Raw genomic sequence first — 18365 nt, 5'->3', positions numbered from 1 at the left:
TGAGTGGTGCGTGCGGTGTCTTTCAATGATCAAAAATAAGATTTCACCATATAGTTTGATTCCCCGCCATCTCCTTTTTCTTTCTTAGTGGCGCATGTAGTCCAAGTATTCCTAGTTTATTGACCGTGACCCTTTTTTTACCTTTAAATAAATACATTATGGTCCTTATGTTATTGGTATTTCAGATTCAGTCCTCTTAGTTTTATTTTTATATTTTTATTATTTTTTATTTTGTTAAATTTTTATGTGTTTTCAATTTAACCCCTGGTTTCTAATTTGTATATATAATGATTTTCGATTCGGTCCTTCTGTTTTTAATTTTGTTTTTTGTCCTTTTGCTCTTTTAACAAAGTTTTTATGGCTTTCAAATTAAGTTCATGATTTTGGTTTTTTCAATGATAATAATAGTGATTTCAATATAGTCCATCTTCTTTTGATTTCTTATTGTTTTTCTTGGTCTTTTTGTTAAAGTTTTGATATTTTTTAATTATGTCCTTCAAATCAAGTTCATGATTTTTATTTTTTCAATAATAATAATAATAGTAATAATGATGATGAGGATGATGAGGATTATGATAGTGATAGTAATATGAAAATAATAATAGTAATAGTAATAGTGGTAATGAAAATAATAATATTATTTATGATGATAATTATAATACAAAAAAAATTAATAATGATGATGATAAAAATAATAATAGTAGTAATGTTAGTTATAATAATAATAATAATAATAATAATGGTGGTGGTGGTGGTGGTGGTGGTGATGGTGGTGGTGGTGGTTTTTTACTATGTAAGACTCCACTGTTTATCCTCTCATACATTATTGTGGATAGACTGTACAAAATTTTATGTTTTTTCAATTTGATCCTTAAATATTTCTTTTGCGATTTAGTTCTAATTAAGGACCACTTGATTTTTATTTTTTATGAAAAGATGGGATTGAAATAAGAGAGACCAAAATGAAAAAGATGTTAAACATAGGTGACATGCCATAAGTTTCACATAAAAAAATACACTTTAATTCTTAAACTTTAAAAATCATTAAATTATATAATTTCAGTACCTCAATATTTTTCAAATTAAATTTTGGTATAAAAAATTTATTTTTATTATTTTTGGTCATTGGTTGAGAGAGGAGAGAGGAGAGAGAGAGAGATCACTAAATTCCAAGTAGAGAGAAAAAAGTATCACTGACACCGATTTAGACAACGAAAACAGAAGATATTTGTGTCAAATTGTTCAATTGATGAGGGAGTTTATATTAAGTGTTTTTTTACCTTTAAAGTTCGTGAAAAAACAAATTTGAGTTGTGATTATTTTTGGATTAGGGTTGATTTCGGTTTTCGATGCGGTTTTTTGGATTTTTTAAGGCTATAGATAAATTTATCATGGTTTGTATAATATTTTATAGGAGTTTTTGGTCAAAAATGGATTGCAAAAAAGGTTTTAGGTAAAAAAACTTAAACCTTGATTTTCTGACAACTACAGTGGCCGGTATCTAGACAAATCAGACAACGTGTCGTCTGATTTTTTTTCCAAAAAACTTTATGGCAAGCGATAAAAAATAAATAAATAAAGGTCCAATTGCATGAGCCTTGACAAAATAGATATCATGCAGACTGGCTTGACTTACCAAACCCAACAACACTTAGCCTTTGCCCTTTTTTTCAAATGTTTTTAAAAAATTAATGTTTTTTTATATAGTTTTTTCTCTAAATTTATGAATTAATTATTTTTAGGTAATCGGATACAAGGAAAGCTAGGTAGGGGTCGAAAGCCGTTAAGTAGACCACTTCTTTCCAATGATGTTACTGGGCTTTCTAGCCTTGGATCGGTTATAATCTAATATCTTTGTTTGGGCAGCTGAGGGCCTTGTTTGCTACCAGAAGAGAAGTGATTCCACTCCAAGCCTGATTAACATGGTTCGCGCCGTTCGACTAGAAGCTCGTACCACAGGCAAATATGAAGCAAAAATCTCTTCATACCATGAAGTAAAACAATATCGATAAATTCATTAAAGGGACTATACTCTAAGTCACCTACGTAATTAATACATAACTGAAAAGGAGAATTCCTAGTGCTAGATGAACCAGAACATCCTCTTAAATCCTGTTAAGTGAATATCGGAAAGCCCGAATTCCCTGCCACCGCTGCAGATCACTGGCTCATACCAGACACACCTCACATGTATAATCACAATAGATAAGAAATTTGGAAACCATTCAATTTTTTATTAGTTGGAATATTTTCCACAGTTTACTAGAATTTTTGGGAGCTCTACAGAGGCAAAGATCCAACTGGTAAGACATCAAAACTGTCCATTAAACTTAGTTGCAGAATTCACAATTTAAATACACAGAGACCAAACTGTCAATGAACTTAAAACATACAAATCTAGACAAATGTCATGCTTTCAATCAATATGCATGGCTTTTAACGTTTAAAACTCATTGTTCTCAATCCTTTGAACTAGTGTATAAAGCTGACTGGCAAATTGGAGAAACAAACTAACCAGGCCCCACCTTAGGAATGTCATAATGCTCACTTAGGTTAGCCAGATATTGATTGAATTCCTGAATCCGATCACGGTGAGATTTGCTGGCCATCTTAACCATCCTTTGGGTATCGATTTTCTCCCACTGCTGGAGATATCGCTTCTCAGCTGGTGTAAGATGATCATCATACTTTGCAGTCTGCCCTTGTTCATCACATTTGTCTGTCTCGTTCATATCCCTAGCATGATCTGTTGCTAAGGCTGTATTTCCATCTGACAACCTCTAAAATGAAGACATTTTGTTAGTTAAAACCAATAATTCATGAATCAAGGCAATATTAACTGAAAACAATGAATGATTTAATGAAGAAACTGTAGAAAGCATTATGACATCATAGACAGTCACTGCATAAAATTATAGTAACACCCCCCGCTCTCCCATTTTCTCTCTCCCTCTTCGCTTCTCTTTCTCTCAGCTCCCACGCACTCGCAATGGAAGCAATATAGCTTTCTTTCTCCATCCTCGCTCTATCATCACTGATTTTTTATGAAGGGCAGGCAGCAAATCCAATTGTGAACTCTGGATGGATCAGCAAGTGGGGCATCGATATGGAAAATATATATCTCATTATCTACTCACATGAAGATTAAATGAGCCCTAAGGAATTAGTCTGTAAATTACATTGGAGATGTAGTCGGGACTGAACCATTTTCCGATCAGCAAAGATTTTTTATAATTATTTCCCAGCAATTACTCAGATAATACTGCAACTCCAAATCGGGGAACGTCTCGAAAGGCTATTCCCTCGACTCCTGTCAATTTTGGAGCTGGCTCAGTCCATCCCAAACATGAACTCAACCCTCTGTGTTTTTACACCCAAAAATCTTATCCATGAGAGTTTAGAAGATAAATGTCAAAAAATCAGTGCTCCCACCATGCCACATTACATTCAAATCCTACAGTGTTGTTCTGAATACTAATCCCCGCTGCCCAATGAAATCGAGCAATAGTCATCCCACATCACCTTCAACTCTTGAATATATCCTCTTGTTTCAAATCGCTATTCTTTGAACTTTTGAAAATCACACTTGCATTTCTCAAGTCAAAAGTTCAGCGAATTCCACCTTAAAACACATGCCCTTCTTCAAGCCTTTTACGAATCAGAAATGCCTTCATAACTAGGAGATAGCGGCGCCATTCCAACATTACAAATTGCTAGAAAGACCACCTAATTTAACTCATCATTCGTCGTGCATAGTCTACATGAGAGTATCCAATAAAAAAGAAAATATCATAGTTACCAACAAATATCAATGTAAAGAAGAAGAAGACATGAAACAAAAACCTGCTGCAGATTGATCTTGATAACGATGCTTCTTGTAACGGAGATTCTTCTTCTTCTTGATAATGCCACCTGCTTTCACGTCCAGTGCTTTACCCTTCAGCTTCAGCCTCCCCCCTATCACGTTCTCGTACGCAGACATCACTCCACCGATCAGGATTCACCACCAGCTATAATTCTAGATTTCTTTTTAATTATTTCTTTGCCGAAATACAAAATCAAACAACAATGTTAGACAAGACAGGGGGAGAAGAACATGATTCGATTTTTCAGGGATGGAGATTGGATGAGGAATTCACATTGCGTGGGAGAGGGGTATTAGAAAGAGTGGTAGGTTCTGGACAGAAGTCGAAGTCTCTAGAACATCTCTGTTTTTGCCAAGTGGGTGCATTAGATTAGAGTGAACCATCTAACGACATGTCGTTTTTAGCTCCACGGCCCAGAACAATGATTTGGCGCCTTTCCCGTTGACAAGAAATCTCGGTTTGGTCACGGGTAAACTTTCCTTTTTAACCTTGTAGATTCAAGTATGTTCCAACTCCATCCTTGTAGTCTAAACTTCTATACTCTAACCTATGTGGTTTTAAGAAACTATTTGGGAACGTGGTGTGCACCGCGTTCCCAAAAAATTCAATTTTTTTTGTTAAAATTTAATATGATTTTTATGTTTTGAATCGTTTTGATGTGCCGATGTTAAAAATAATTTTTAAAAAATAAAAAAACATCATTAACATGCATTTCGACACAAAATGTTATTTGAAAAGCAACCGCTATCACACTACCAAACATACTGGTTCCGCTGTGTTCCCCCAGTCATTTAAATAGCTAGCAAAGCTCTTTTTTCCTTTTTTTAAATTTTTTTTAAAAAACTCATTTTATCACATCAATTCCTACATTGTGTGGTGACATCTCCAAAGAATAATGAAGAACCTATAAAGGAATAGCTAAAAAGACGATCTTAGTATTAGCAAACTTTTTGAAAACTAAAAATATTTTAAACCAGAAATATTGATATATAAATCTAGGGAAAAAACATAGTTTTTCCTTTAACCATTATTGAAATATTCACTCGTGGTATACGCTATTTTTATCACATGAATTTTGTAACGTGAGAATATGCACGCAAATTTTGATATTGTGGTAGTTTTTATTGTTGTGGTTTTTTAAAAAGTTAATTTAGAAAAGTTACTATTAGTTGTAGTTAGTTGGGTAGAATATATTTCTCGTTAAAACTACGGTTGGAATTATTGTTGAATAAAAAGTAATTCAAAGGTATTTGGTTAAAACTGTTTTTGAAAGTAATTTTGATAATAAAATGACTACAAATAATATTTAGTAAGTTCATAGTTTTGAATTATATTATTATGCATTGAATTATTAATACATTATAAAAAGAACAATCCTTTATTAAGTTCATACTTTTATTGGCCTATTAAACTATTTGCAATTTCATTATATATATAATTCATTCGAGAAGACCTTTGATATCCATGGCTATTTGAGAATGGAACGACATCGGCTAAAAAATCATAGAGAATAAAATTAGGATGACGATTAAATTTTGCAAATATCATTTGCGCTTCCTTCTAATGTAGTGATGTAGTGCCATTTATGTCATTATAATCTGAACTTGCATTTTGTACAAATACATGGGTGTGTTTTGCAAAATTTTCCATCTATTTTTCCACACATCAAAAGTATGTTCTATCACATTGCATAGTGATGAGTCTGCACAATTAAATACTTCTTCCTGACTTCTTAGTTACTCTCAATGCTGAAAACATTGCTAGCGATATTTTTTATATTTATATAGATTTAAATATTTATACCCATTTAGATATGCAACATCAACCAAATAATATTTCTCTGCGATAACAAGGGCTTGATAGTTTGCCTCGATTTGCTTTTCATGAGGCTATCACTATCTCATGATCCAAGTTGCGAGTTTTGCAGGTTAGCCAGAGTTGGTTTAGATCAATCTAATATATTACTGTCTTGATATTTAAAGAAAAAATATATCGTCTAATATATCACCAACTCAATAGCTAAAAAAGGTTTCATTCAAATACATTGGGTTCTGTGTTCATTACTCCTTTGTTTTATTTCTAGAAAACATGTCTTTGATGACCTCATATTTTTTTCTTATATTTTTTAAAAAATAATTTGGCTCACGGCGTAGCATGTGCTAAGGATCTAGTTCATGTTATTTATCAACGAATTATTTGATTTTATTTGGGCTTATTTTAAGCAAGATTTATCTTTTTTAAAGGTTTGTTTGGGTAAAAGAGGAGAGATAAGTTGCATTATACCTTTAAAGGCTTGTCTGACCAAAAAAGAAAATTTTGGGGTTTAAAGAAAGCATTTGCATGATATATTTTAAAATTTAACCAGTGAAATTATGTATATACCAAATGTTACTTTGAAATCAATCTCATAGTTTCAAAACAACAAGAAGACATAGGAAAACAATACATTTAATTAAAAGTGGCAACACTCTTTCCATTTAATTAAAAAAAAATGATACTTGAATCAAAATCGACTCTCTGTATATAATTGGGGGCTATTTTTGATGTTTCACTACACGCAAACAGAAACAGGCACAAACGGATAGAAATAAATGACCTGATATGAGAAGTCACACATAAATGGGATAAACCGCTAAATCCTTAACAACCGTACGATACCAATCTAATCCACTCCACACCATCCGATCTCTCATCCACTGGGTCCCCCGCCTAACAAACTCAAAACCTCCCCGAACTCTGACACTCATTAACACAAGGCACAGACGCCATACCCCACTCACGCAAACACTGCGTGAAGCCATTGACAAACTGAAACCAACTCCAGAACCTTCTAGGTTCTTCTAGAAGCTCATTTCAATGGCTGAGACCAAGAGATCCACTGGCACCGTCAAGTGGTTCAGTGCACAGAAAGGTTTTGGCTTCATAGCTCCCGATGACGGCGGCGAGGATCTGTTTGTCCACCAGACCTCGATCCAGTCCGACGGCTTCCGTACCCTCTCCGACGGACAGCCTGTGGAGTTCTCCGTTGATTCAGGTGAAGACGGCCGCACCAAGGCCGTTGATGTCGTAGGCGTGTCCAAATCTCGCCGTCCTCCTCGTGGAGGCCGCGGTGGCGGGAGGGGGTACTACGGCGGAGGAGGACGAGGCGGCGGTGGTTTTGGAAGAGGCGGCCGTTCAAGTGGTGGAGGATATGGAGGCGGAGGATATGGCGCTGGCGGGGGTGGCGGCGGCGGTGCTTGTTTTAATTGCGGACGGTACGGTCATTTAGCGAGGGATTGTTATCAGGGTAGCGGTGGTGGTGGGATATATGGTGGCGGTGGAGGCAGAGGATATTCTGGTGGTGGTGGTGGTGGTGGTGGTGGTGGAGGTAGAGGTGGAGGATGCTACAATTGTGGAGAGGAAGGGCATTTTGCGAGAGACTGTCCTAATACTGATAACAAGTGAGAGAATGTGGGTGGTTTCAGTTAATGATGACACGAGCGCGGTGGTTGTTAATAATTCTTTTGTGGATTGTTGCATTTTCAAGGTTTGGTGATTGCTTCTCTCCCTTTTTTTTTTTAAGGATGCAAACCAGCATAGAAGATGGAGCAGAATCGCTTTCTGTTCTAATTGTTTTTTATTTTTTATTATAATTTGGTATTGTTGGCGATTGTTTGCATAAGATATACTTCCTTTTCTTTTTTCATCGTTTATTGTTTAACATGAAACTTATTACATTTTACCTGTTTTATATGAGATTAATTATTTTTTCTACAGTTACTTAAATTGTTATGATATTAGTAAATTTGGTAATGTTGCTCAGGTCTAAGTAAACTTCAATTTCAAAGCTGAATAGATATTATCAAGATTGGGGCATGAATGTGATAGCCACTATTTGAAAGTGATGGCATGCTTTTTTGTATTTTTCAGTTTCATTCAGTTTTATATGTGGATAAGATAGCAATATTTATCTTAATACCAAGAATTTCATATGAATGGGTGTGTGTATATATATTCCCTTTAATCTGTGGCTAGAATTCTTGTAATCTTATCTGAAGTTTGTTAGCCTATGAAAGGTTGAAATTGTATTTGTTAAGATTGGAATCCTTAGGGGCCAGACCGGCTACTCCTTGAAGGGTCTTGTGCGTGGTCTTATCCATCTCCTGTTTTGGCTCCATGATATATATCCACAGTTTTGTTGTCTGTGGTCTTTATCCTTTCACAAAATTGTATGACTGATTATTGAAAACAAAATGAAAGAATGATCTGATGCAATTATTACAAAAGAAATGCATAATGTTAAGGGGTTTATGTATTCTTTCTGAGCTGTAACATCTTGCAACAGTAATAACTCAAACAGAGAAGGATGGCTTGCTATTTAATGTTGCATGCAAGTTCTAAAGTTTACCAGTTCCTTGAAATTCTCTAAGTGGCAGCTGGTTTCTAAGAAGGCAGGACTTAACAGTCCTGCCAATTTGTGAAAGCCATTTCTCTTTTATTTTGGGCGATTATTTAGAAAGCTCTTCTATTGAGCATTATCTTGTTTATCAGATTCATAAGATTTATATTAGTTGAAAAGTTTAACATCTGAGGCATCGCCTGAGTGTCAAATGAGCTTTTGATGCTTCTGAACTGAGGACAAAAGCTTTTCTCTTTGCCATCTATTGATTTCAATTCCTCTTGTGGGTTGAGTTGGGGGTGGATGTTGGGTAGATGTGCCTTGTTTTGCCATAATCTGAATGCATGTTTCATTCTGGCTGTATCATTTAGTGTGTCTTCTGTCTTCTGAATTGCAAATTTCACCTCATGATATTATTCATTCAAATCTATATTGAGTGGAAAATATTGTCCTACCTGTCTCAAATTATTGCTCTTTCAAAACTCGGAGCTTTTTTATGTTTCACTCCTAGTTTTGATGCATTCTCAAGTAATTCTCTTAGCTCACAAGCACTTGGCTTTTTCTTAATTGCTTGTGGTTTGAGATTTTTTTAAAGATGCAATAATCCTCGCCATAAGTGTATCTTTGAATATCTGAAAAAGTATGCTTTCATTATTAGCATTGCGGGTGTCATAGCTACAGAACAAAAGACATCCTTTGAATTCTGTTGTATTAATGGGCATAGCTTGTCGATCAATTTTGCTTAGTGCCATATCTCATGACCGGTGATCGACATGTGTTAGATCTATATTATAAGTTATTTAGCCACTTGGTGTCTTATTAATGAAATCTTCTCCAAGACAAAAATAAAAAAATGCTACTAATCTTATGTTTCTTTGCCTTCTTTTTTGTTTTTGGTGATTTGTTGTGTTATTGATATACAAATAACAAGTTCTATGATATCTGAGTGTTTGGACTTCGGATGAAATGTGCATTATGCTTTGTATGAAACACTAGGATGATGTTTCTTTAAATGACGATTCATGCAAGGATTGACATATGAGCAGCATGTTCCAAAGTTTTGATGTTGTTTTATAGATCTGTAACGGGTATGGCGGATCCTAATTTCTCTTGTCCTCTCCCCTAAACCCCCATAAGTTTTCTTGGGAGGAACCTTGGTTAATGGTTAGCAACTTAGCATGCAGGCCTGTCCTGGTTGGTTATCTTTGAAGAAATCCCCAAGTTAGTAGCATGCCTAGCATGTCATCTCCACTCCATTAAAGACACTCCTTGGATGATAGGAGTTCTCTTTTGGGCTCACTGGGTATTTTTGTTGATCGTTGGCTATAATTGTATGGTTCTTGCTTTTCATTGATTAAGTTACTCTGTGATGAATCTTCTAGCTCTCACGGATATGTATCTGATCTTCCTGTCCTGAGTTGATTTTTCAGAAATCTTTCTGGTTATGCCACGTCATGTTGCCAGTTCAGTTCTTCTACATGTCTAACCAGGGGCAACTTGATTTTCTATTGTCATAGAAAACCTGAAGATCATATATTCAGAGAATTCCCTCATATCAAGGTCTTCAAGATGCTAAGGTTTTACTCGCCTTTCTCTTCACTTGTTTTGCCCTAGTTTGAGTAATTTGAGCTCTGTAGATTCACGTGTACTTTTCCATTCCAGCATGTAATTTGCATGTAAATGAGCGGATACGTCAATGTTAACTTTAGAATGTTTTAGGAGGATCGCGTAGCCATAGAGCATTGATATGAGAAAAGAAAAGGAATTGGTACTTTATTAATATGTGTAAATACATAGAGAAATTGCAATTGAGGTAACTGAGGCATAAATGGAAAAATAAATAACGAAGAGTTACCAAGAGGCAAAAAATTAGAACCATGTCTACGAACGGCTAATTCACGCCAGAATTCCTTATTCATTGCGAGAGAACGAATGGAAAGTCGTTTATCAGATAGTAGATATAATCGTTTTGACTATCAGCTTCATATCATCCATCCAAAACAAAATAAAATACATATGGGAGGCTTGCTAGTTATAAAAACAAAAAACCTATGTTATGTATGCCTTGATTTAATAATGAATTTATAATTTTACGTCTAAAAATAACACGAAGAACCATCTTTAAGGATACAATATTTTTTTCGCTTTGTTCATTTTTTATTCTAGAATTGCTTGGGCATCTTTATCTTTTCATATTTTTACAGTAAAATCACTTTAATTCTCTTGGAAGAAAAAAAACATTTAACTATGGTCTACGAGCTTTTCGGTATCGCAAATTTATTTTTCTATAGTGTAATGATCCCCTTACTCATAAAATCAAAATTTTAAAAGCTTGACTATAAAGGCTTATTTTTCTGATTCACGATGGTGTTTTTTGTAATTTTTTTTTGTACTAAAGGTAATGTGGTATTTTCATACATAAAAAATAAAAAAAGTTATTGACGCGCGTGTTGGATGCGTGAGTTGCTCTGCCACCTTTAAATGACATGTTCAACTATCGATGGTGGTCCAAACTATTTTTTTACCGTGTCATTCGATTTGTCTCAACTTTTTTTTTCTCGTTGTGTGGTGCGTGTGGTCAACGGACCCCCAATACAGTGCTGACGACCTTTTCTTTTCTTTTTTTCCTTCTTTTATCTTTCCTCCTAGAAACTCATGCCTAGCCCTCTAAATTTGCAGATTAGCCCTTCAAGTTTGTTTGTTTGTTTTTATATATATATATATATATATATATATATAATTTTGTCCCTTTTTTTTATTCCAATTTGTTTTATTTTAATTAATTTCTAAAATTTGATTTTGTTTTCAATTTCAACCTCTTTTAATTTATTAATATGTCAAATTTGGTCTTTATTCTTTTGATTTTTGTTTTTTTTTTAAATTTAAGATATTTTTAAATTTGTTTTTTTTTCTCAATTTAACCCTCCATTTTTTTTTTCATATTTGATGCTCATTCTTTTTATTACTTTTTTTTTTTGCTTTAGTAAGTTTTTCAAAATGCGATTTTTTTTAATTTTATTATTTAACATTAAATTTGCTGAGAATTAAATTTCTTAATTAAACTCAAGTTTGTGATTTCATGGGTTGCGAATATGGAATATTAACCCAGGTTTAAAGGATTCGTCTGCATCAATTAATATGGATTGAAATAGTTTACTATTTTGTCATACAAAAACTTTTACACTTATCCTTCATCAATTACTATGGATTAACCATTTTTTAGTTTGTGACACTCGAACTTTTTACACAATTATTATTTTGATAATTATCTTGAACATAAAGAATGTGATAATTTTTTTATCCTTATCCAAAAATTATTTTCTTTATTTATTTATTTATTTATGATGCAACCCTATCATTACATAATATCCATCTTACAAAAGATTTTTGCAATACTTTGGTATAATCAATTTGTATCCACATCACATCATCAACTACTCATACAAAGGTTCACTTAATACAAAAAAAACTAAGCAAGTAAACATTTGGTATCATTATTGAAGTGTAAAAAAGAATGTACCTGCAAAATTCCATAATAGATAGAACACACAGTAAGTATATTTGCATTTATTTATTTCAATAACTTTTTCTTAGTTTTATAAACAAACACATCAATATAAAACTATACATGTACAAAATTGTTACCAAAATATAACTACAACTATAAGGACAATCTCAAATATTGACAATCCTTTTACGAGTGTATTCACGCTATTCTTTGTTTACATAAAATTTCCCTTTTTTTTTTCCTGCCATAGTATCCTCTGGTGGAACCCCTAAATCTTATCCCACCGTGTTATTCTTGTTGATACTTGTATCAACATTAACTCTTTTAGATTATGGATATAATATATCCTTACCATTCTTCATTCTAAAAAACTTAAAATAAAAAATTTCTCATATTTATTCATAATATTTATCTTACTTTTCAAAGCATACACTACCACGTTCATTTATTTCCTCCAATGATCACACTTTATACTAAAATTAATCAATATCACTACCCAATCTTTGTATTTTAACTTATTAATGAGTTTGGATTTATTAATCCAAATAAATGCTTATGACTTGTGCTTTAGTTATATTTCTGGACTCATTAAACTCATTATTTATTTATCTCATATTTTAGTCATATTCTTGGGTTCATTTGATTTATTTCCATACTCAAAACTCATATTCTACATCATATATGTTCATCCATATATTTTGGTACTCATAGTACATGCTTTACGACAATTATGTTCATTTACTCATTTTCATCTTGACATCTCATGCTTATTTATGCATTCGTGATTCCATTTCAACAGTCTTAAGTGCTCATTCAATTAATATATATCCTTCAAACCCAATTCCATATCCATAACTCATAATTTAAGTCAGCCATATTCAACAATCCATTTCAATATTTGGGGCCTTAATTTGTATTAATCAACCTTCATTAATTAACCCCACATTTATAGCTTATACTATTCATTATTCATACACTAATCGTCTCATCTCGATAATTCATAGTTTTATTTTGCACCATTCATATTCTTCACTTAATTTAAAATACTTATAATTCAGAGTGCAAAGCATAATAACCTTGCCATTATGATCCATTTAAAATTTTGCATATTAGGTCTGTTGTTGCAACCAATATAAAGTTTTACACAAATATCCCATCTTCACAGTTGATTTAATTTCCATACATTAATCCTGTCGTTGCGTTGTTGCGGTCAATTTGAATTTCACTTATTAATTTCCCCGTTATAGTTAATTCAAATCTTATTGAATTCACCATTGTGGTCTATTCAAATCTCACACATTAATATTCTTGTCATAAAAACATATTCCTTTCATATTATTTTCCCTTCTCGATGACAAGTTTTCACTTAATAATATTTTCCTGCCCTATATGTGATATTCATATAATGTATTTTCTCGTTATGAATAGTTTGTACACAATGCATATAATTTTCTTCGCATTCATTACACGAACAATCAGTTAATTAAAAAAGATAAGAGAGTGACCCTTACAACAATTCTCATATTTCATCTATTATCCCGCCCTGAAAACAATTTATTTTTGAAATTATATTATCCTGCCCCAAAAGCAATCCTTTCTTGAAATTCTATTATCCTGCCCTGGAGGCAATCCATTCTTAGGATTCTAATATCCCGTCATAAAGGCATAATTCATTTGATATCATTCCCTATTCTGAAGGCATAATTCATTCTTTCGTTCTAGAAACACAATCCAATCATTCTCATTACATTTCATGACTATAACATGACATAAAAATCTCAAAATTATAAATAAAGTTGTACTAAATTTAAAAGGATAAGGTGTCGAGCACTTACCTAGTCCTCTTATCAAATATGCTTTTATAAAAGAATATATATATATATATATATATATATATATATATATATATATATATATATGACTCCGCATTTCATGTCTTTAAAATTTCATTGGTTCTTAACATCTCATAACTATCAATTTTCCTCATTAACCTTACTCACCCAACATTTTTTTGCCACTTCATTTTAGTTATTTTTCACAATCCTTACCATGCCATTATCTTGTTCTTATATAAGGTACCACACATTTATTGATTTTTCTTTATACCAAGCCTTTTTCCATTATTTTTTCCCCAAACTTCTCTAATTACAAAAAAATAGCAACACTAACTAAATTTTCTTCTTTTTTTTTGTTCATTCAACCAACATTCACAATTTATTTTAACTATTATTCCCAAAATCATGAATGATAATACAACATACAAACTTAATTAGTCAAATCATATACAATAGAGAACCTTTTCTCCCTAACTGGGGTCGGCGCTAACCTTAGCAAATTTCCTATTTTCTTCCTTCATTCTATTTCATTTTTTATATCTCATTCATTTTTTCAAAATCAAACCCATATGTCTATTTGGTTGTTAATATAATTACATAACAAGGTTCTTTCTAACTTCCATAATTAACATCTTCCATCATATGTTACAAATACCCAACTCATTTAACTAAAAACTCATTATATCATAATTTTTCATTAATACACATGACATAACTTCACAAGTTTAAACCAATTTCTTCTCCTCCTCCTCCTACCCCAAATTTGGCCAGCCCTAAATGCTAAGGTTTTTTTTTTTTGTTATTTTATAATCATGTCTAGTTTACATCTCTCCTAAGCCAACTTAACCCATTTACTTAAAAACACCAATTTTTTCCCATCATTTCTCAAGAATACTAGAATCAACATATTTGAGGGCTCTTCATTTATTTCTTATAAAACTATTAGAACTATGAAATAAATAGTAGAGGACATCTTACCAAGCAAGTTTGAGTTCAATTTGTGGTTTTATTAGCAAACTCTTATTCTTCTCCTTCTTTTTCCTTCACACTTCTAGCTTCTCTCTCTTCCTCTCTACTCTTAAAACCATCCCTCACCGTCTCTATATTCCTTTGTGTTTGCTTTTCCTTCGTTGATTACACAAATTTTTTTTCCTCAATCTCACCATTTAAAAGGACATGAATATGGTTTTGGAGAAGAAATTAACATGTGAAGAACCTCTCTCTCTTTATTATGCTGGTTGTCGGCCTTAAGAGAAAGAAATGAATGAGGTTTTAGTCTATTTACCATAATGCCATTACTCACTTTCTTATTTGTTGTTTGGATGTAATTTACCTAGCCATCAATACTTGTTTCTACTATTTTATGCCTAAACTCTTTGATATTGCTAGTCTAATTCTCAATGGTAATTTAATTTATTATTTTTCTTTCAATAGTCATGTCTCTTACTAAAAAATAATCAATGTCATCTATCCATTATTTTTACCTAATTTTCATTATCTAACATAATTTTATGATTGGATTCATTAATCCAAATTGTGTTTTACCTACATATATAGATTCCTTAATCTCATTCTTCCACTTAGCTTACACTTTGATCATCTTTATGGATTTATTTAGCCTATTTGTAATAGTTTTTTCTTTTTAATTATCATTTCATGATTGAAAATTACCATATCTAGCACTAGTTTATCAATTTTAAGCCAGGGATTACGTAGTTGATCGAGGTTACAACTATTTTTTTATATCTTTTTTACATAGTTAAATTACTAGAATACCCTTAAAAGCGAAACAACACTTAACTTAGGTCTAGGTTTTTTTTGTTTTTAATTTCACTCTTAAAGTTTGACTTCAATGGCTTATTCGTAATCTTATAGGGAATTTGGTCTTTTAATTAATATCAATAATAATTAAAAAAAACTATATTTTTATTTCATTCTTCAATATTGGATTGGTTGGGAAGTAGACTTCATTAGTGATTTTTTTTCTTGCTTCGTATAGGGTTATCACAGTCTCAAACAAACATCTATTTTAGGGTTGATCCTTCAAATTATGAGTATTTATTTTTTATCATATAATTAAATATTTTTTTAAAAACCATGTTATTAAACTCAATTGAGTTCATGAATCGAGTTGCGGCATGACTGAGGTTATCTAATATGTCGTTGTCTCAATACTTAAAAAAATATTTTCATCTTGCAGTTTTTTATAAGCTTAGTCATACTTTTACCATTCATCAGGTTACCTTTGAACCCATGAAATCAACTGATTCATATCAGGTAACTCTGATGTAGTTTAATTGAAAACTCACGCTAGGCAAGGAGCCAAGTTAAGAAGTTTCAATATTTACCCGCTTGCATGAGTTTAATGATATTTCTAAAGAATTCCCCACACTCTTAATATTCCTTTTTAGGTTTAAAGAAAGTTGGTCTGGCCTGCGGTAGAGCATAAGACAATGAACTAGTTTTTATCTTATGACACGTCATTTGAATATAAAATGTTTCATTTTGATCATTGAAAAAATCTTGATTAACTTATATTTAATAATTGATATTTTGGAAAAACACATTAGAAACATAATTTTAAAAATAAAGCATGTAAACAAAACGTATACACACATATTGATTGATGTATTACTAACAAATCTTCTTTACATCATATCTTTTCTTTTGCTTAACTATATATTCACAATCACCTCTATTATGCTTCCATCCTCCCATAGTACACTTTCTTCTTGAACAATGCATTAGGGGTGAGCAAAAAAACCGAACAACCGAGAAAATCGAGAAAACCGAAAAAAAAATAACCAAAAAAACCGAACCGAAAAAAAAAACCGAATTAACCAATTAAAAAATTACAAAAAAATTCCAGTTCGGTTCGGTTTCTAAAGTCTAAAACCGATTAAACCGAACCGAACCGAACGTGTTCAACCAAGCCAGCACTTAAAAAAAAATGGGTATAAATAGCATGTTTTCCTAACCCTAAACCTAAATTAACTTTCCTCTAAAAACAAACCTAGCCGCCCCCTCCCTTACTCTCTGCATCTCTGCATCTCTTCATCTCTCTTTTCCATTTGCTCCCTGCATCTTTACTTTTTGATTCTCCTTCATGCTCCTTTATTTGTTAAGCTCTGCTCCATGCTCCATGCTCCATGCTCCTCCTATTTGAAAGGCACGCCACCATCTTCACTTTTGCAATTTTACCTTTAATTGTTTTATTCCTCCTATAAGAGACATGTCCCTCTTTATTTTTGCTTTTAATTTTTTTATCCTTCTTCTTTCTATTTCTTACATAATCCTGTAATTATTGTATAATTTTTCATGCACATGTAACCAAAGAAGATTATCATGTTGAACCAGTAAAAGGCTTTTCTGTGCTCTCCTTGATATTGGTATTGTGAGAACAAAAATTCAAAATCAAGTTTGGCACTCGATGGTGATGAGCAGATGAGGATCTATGTAAACTATCTTTTGATCTTCCCTTTGTTTTTTTTTTCTAGTCAAATGACCTCTGTTCTTTCCTCTTGTTCGTCATACATGCCCAACCATTTTAAGAAAAAGCCATGTTGAGAAAGCACAGATCTGTGAAAATAAGCACAGATCTGTGAAATTAAGAACAAGACGAAGATAGAATTCCTGAAAAAATATGGTCAGTGAAAAAACTCAGAATAAAAACTCAATTGAAATAATTTCGGTTTAAATTGGTTTGGAAGGGAAAAAAACCGAACCGAATATGGTCGGTTCGAACCAGTTTTCGGTTCGGTTCGGTTCAAAAACTTGAAAAAAAATAATTTCGGTTTGGTTAATTATTTTGGTCCAAAACCGGACCGAACCGGAAATGCTCACCCCTACAATGCATCCATCATTCTACATAAATCCAAACTTGTTCGATAAATTCATTTTTTATATCAAATTTTAATAAAAGTTTTGAGCATAAACCAAATATTAATAACTACTTTATAACCAACAAATTTCTATACATTTTTTCTTTCTTTTACATCCTCCATCCATTCTAGAAGCATAACCTTCATGATCACCCTCTTAGTCATCATCAACATGATAGATTAATAAGTTCACAATGGATTGTTTGTTGCAATTAAATGATAGTCATTAACAATAAATATTGCCCTTTCCATATGGCAAATGCTGGCTATAGTTCCTTGCTCTCATGGGTTGGCTTTTTTTAATATGTTTCTTCTTAGGGAGATCATGCAATTGTTAGTTTAATATGCCATGTATTCAATCAATTGGTTACACGTGGCATTATTATATTCATGTAAATACATATTTATTATTATTAAAGGTTTAATTAATCTAGTAAAGATAAAATTCATGAGACAAAAATGCTTTACAAAGAAAATTATAAAGTTGTTATAATTATAAGATTCTTATTGCATCAAAGCATTGTTTCTAAAATGTCTCTAGTTGATGTTCTCTTAAATATTGAATATTTATTAGAGCTATAAAAGACTAATACATATTATGTTAAGGACTTGGTTGAGTTAATTTTAAAAATTATCCTGAATTAATATATAAATATTATTCATGTGCCCTATTACGTGGACAGATGGTAACATTAGAACTAACAACGCGAGTTCCAAGGATCACCAAACCTTTAAGCTCATCTTCACACACTCATATGCTGACTTTTGAACTCCTCACAAGCGCGGTCATAAATGAACCTATAAATACACTCAAACAACAAAATGACAACTCAATTAAAGAAATAAACATCATATCTTGGGCATACAAGCCCAATCACGCATAAACCTAGACGTGAA

At 32.4% G+C, this 18365-nt stretch overlaps 2 protein-coding genes across 2 annotated transcripts; one reads left to right on the top strand and one right to left on the bottom strand.

Moving 5' to 3' along the window:
• Positions 1–2297: 2297 nt before the first annotated feature.
• On the bottom strand, positions 2298–4223 carry LOC7460940 (uncharacterized). Its single transcript, XM_024601120.2, has 2 exons — positions 3844–4223; positions 2298–2770 (listed from the first exon to the last, which is right to left on the bottom strand). Exons 1-2 carry the CDS (start codon positions 3980–3982, stop codon positions 2511–2513), a joined length of 399 nt encoding a protein of 132 aa, XP_024456888.1. The 5' UTR covers positions 3983–4223; the 3' UTR covers positions 2298–2510.
• A 2257-nt stretch (positions 4224–6480) lies between these two features.
• On the top strand, positions 6481–10020 carry LOC7469135 (glycine-rich protein 2). The gene is made up of 2 exons (XM_002307388.4): positions 6481–7392; positions 9675–10020. The coding sequence occupies exon 1, from the start codon at positions 6723–6725 to the stop codon at positions 7308–7310; it is 588 nt and encodes a 195-aa protein (XP_002307424.3). The 5' UTR covers positions 6481–6722; the 3' UTR covers positions 7311–7392; positions 9675–10020.
• Positions 10021–18365: the final 8345 nt, after the last annotated feature.

This window comes from Populus trichocarpa, chromosome 5 (assembly GCF_000002775.5).
Source record: "Populus trichocarpa isolate Nisqually-1 chromosome 5, P.trichocarpa_v4.1, whole genome shotgun sequence".
Taxonomy (NCBI): Eukaryota; Viridiplantae; Streptophyta; class Magnoliopsida; order Malpighiales; family Salicaceae; genus Populus; species Populus trichocarpa.
This window is presented reverse-complemented; position numbering and strand designations above follow the sequence as displayed.

What these genes read in the sequence shown, in the direction of transcription:
- LOC7460940 (XM_024601120.2), bottom strand. Translation starts at nt 3,982, where the DNA reads ATGTCTGCGTACGAGAACGTGATAGGGGGGAGGCTGAAGCTGAAGGGT. An exon ending in TCAAGATCAATCTGCAGCAG is followed by an intron (nt 2,771 to 3,843) that starts GTTTTTGTTTCA and finishes AGAGGTTGTCAG; the next exon opens with ATGGAAATACAGCCTTAGCA.
- LOC7469135 (XM_002307388.4), top strand. Translation starts at nt 6,723, where the DNA reads ATGGCTGAGACCAAGAGATCCACTGGCACCGTCAAGTGGTTCAGTGCA.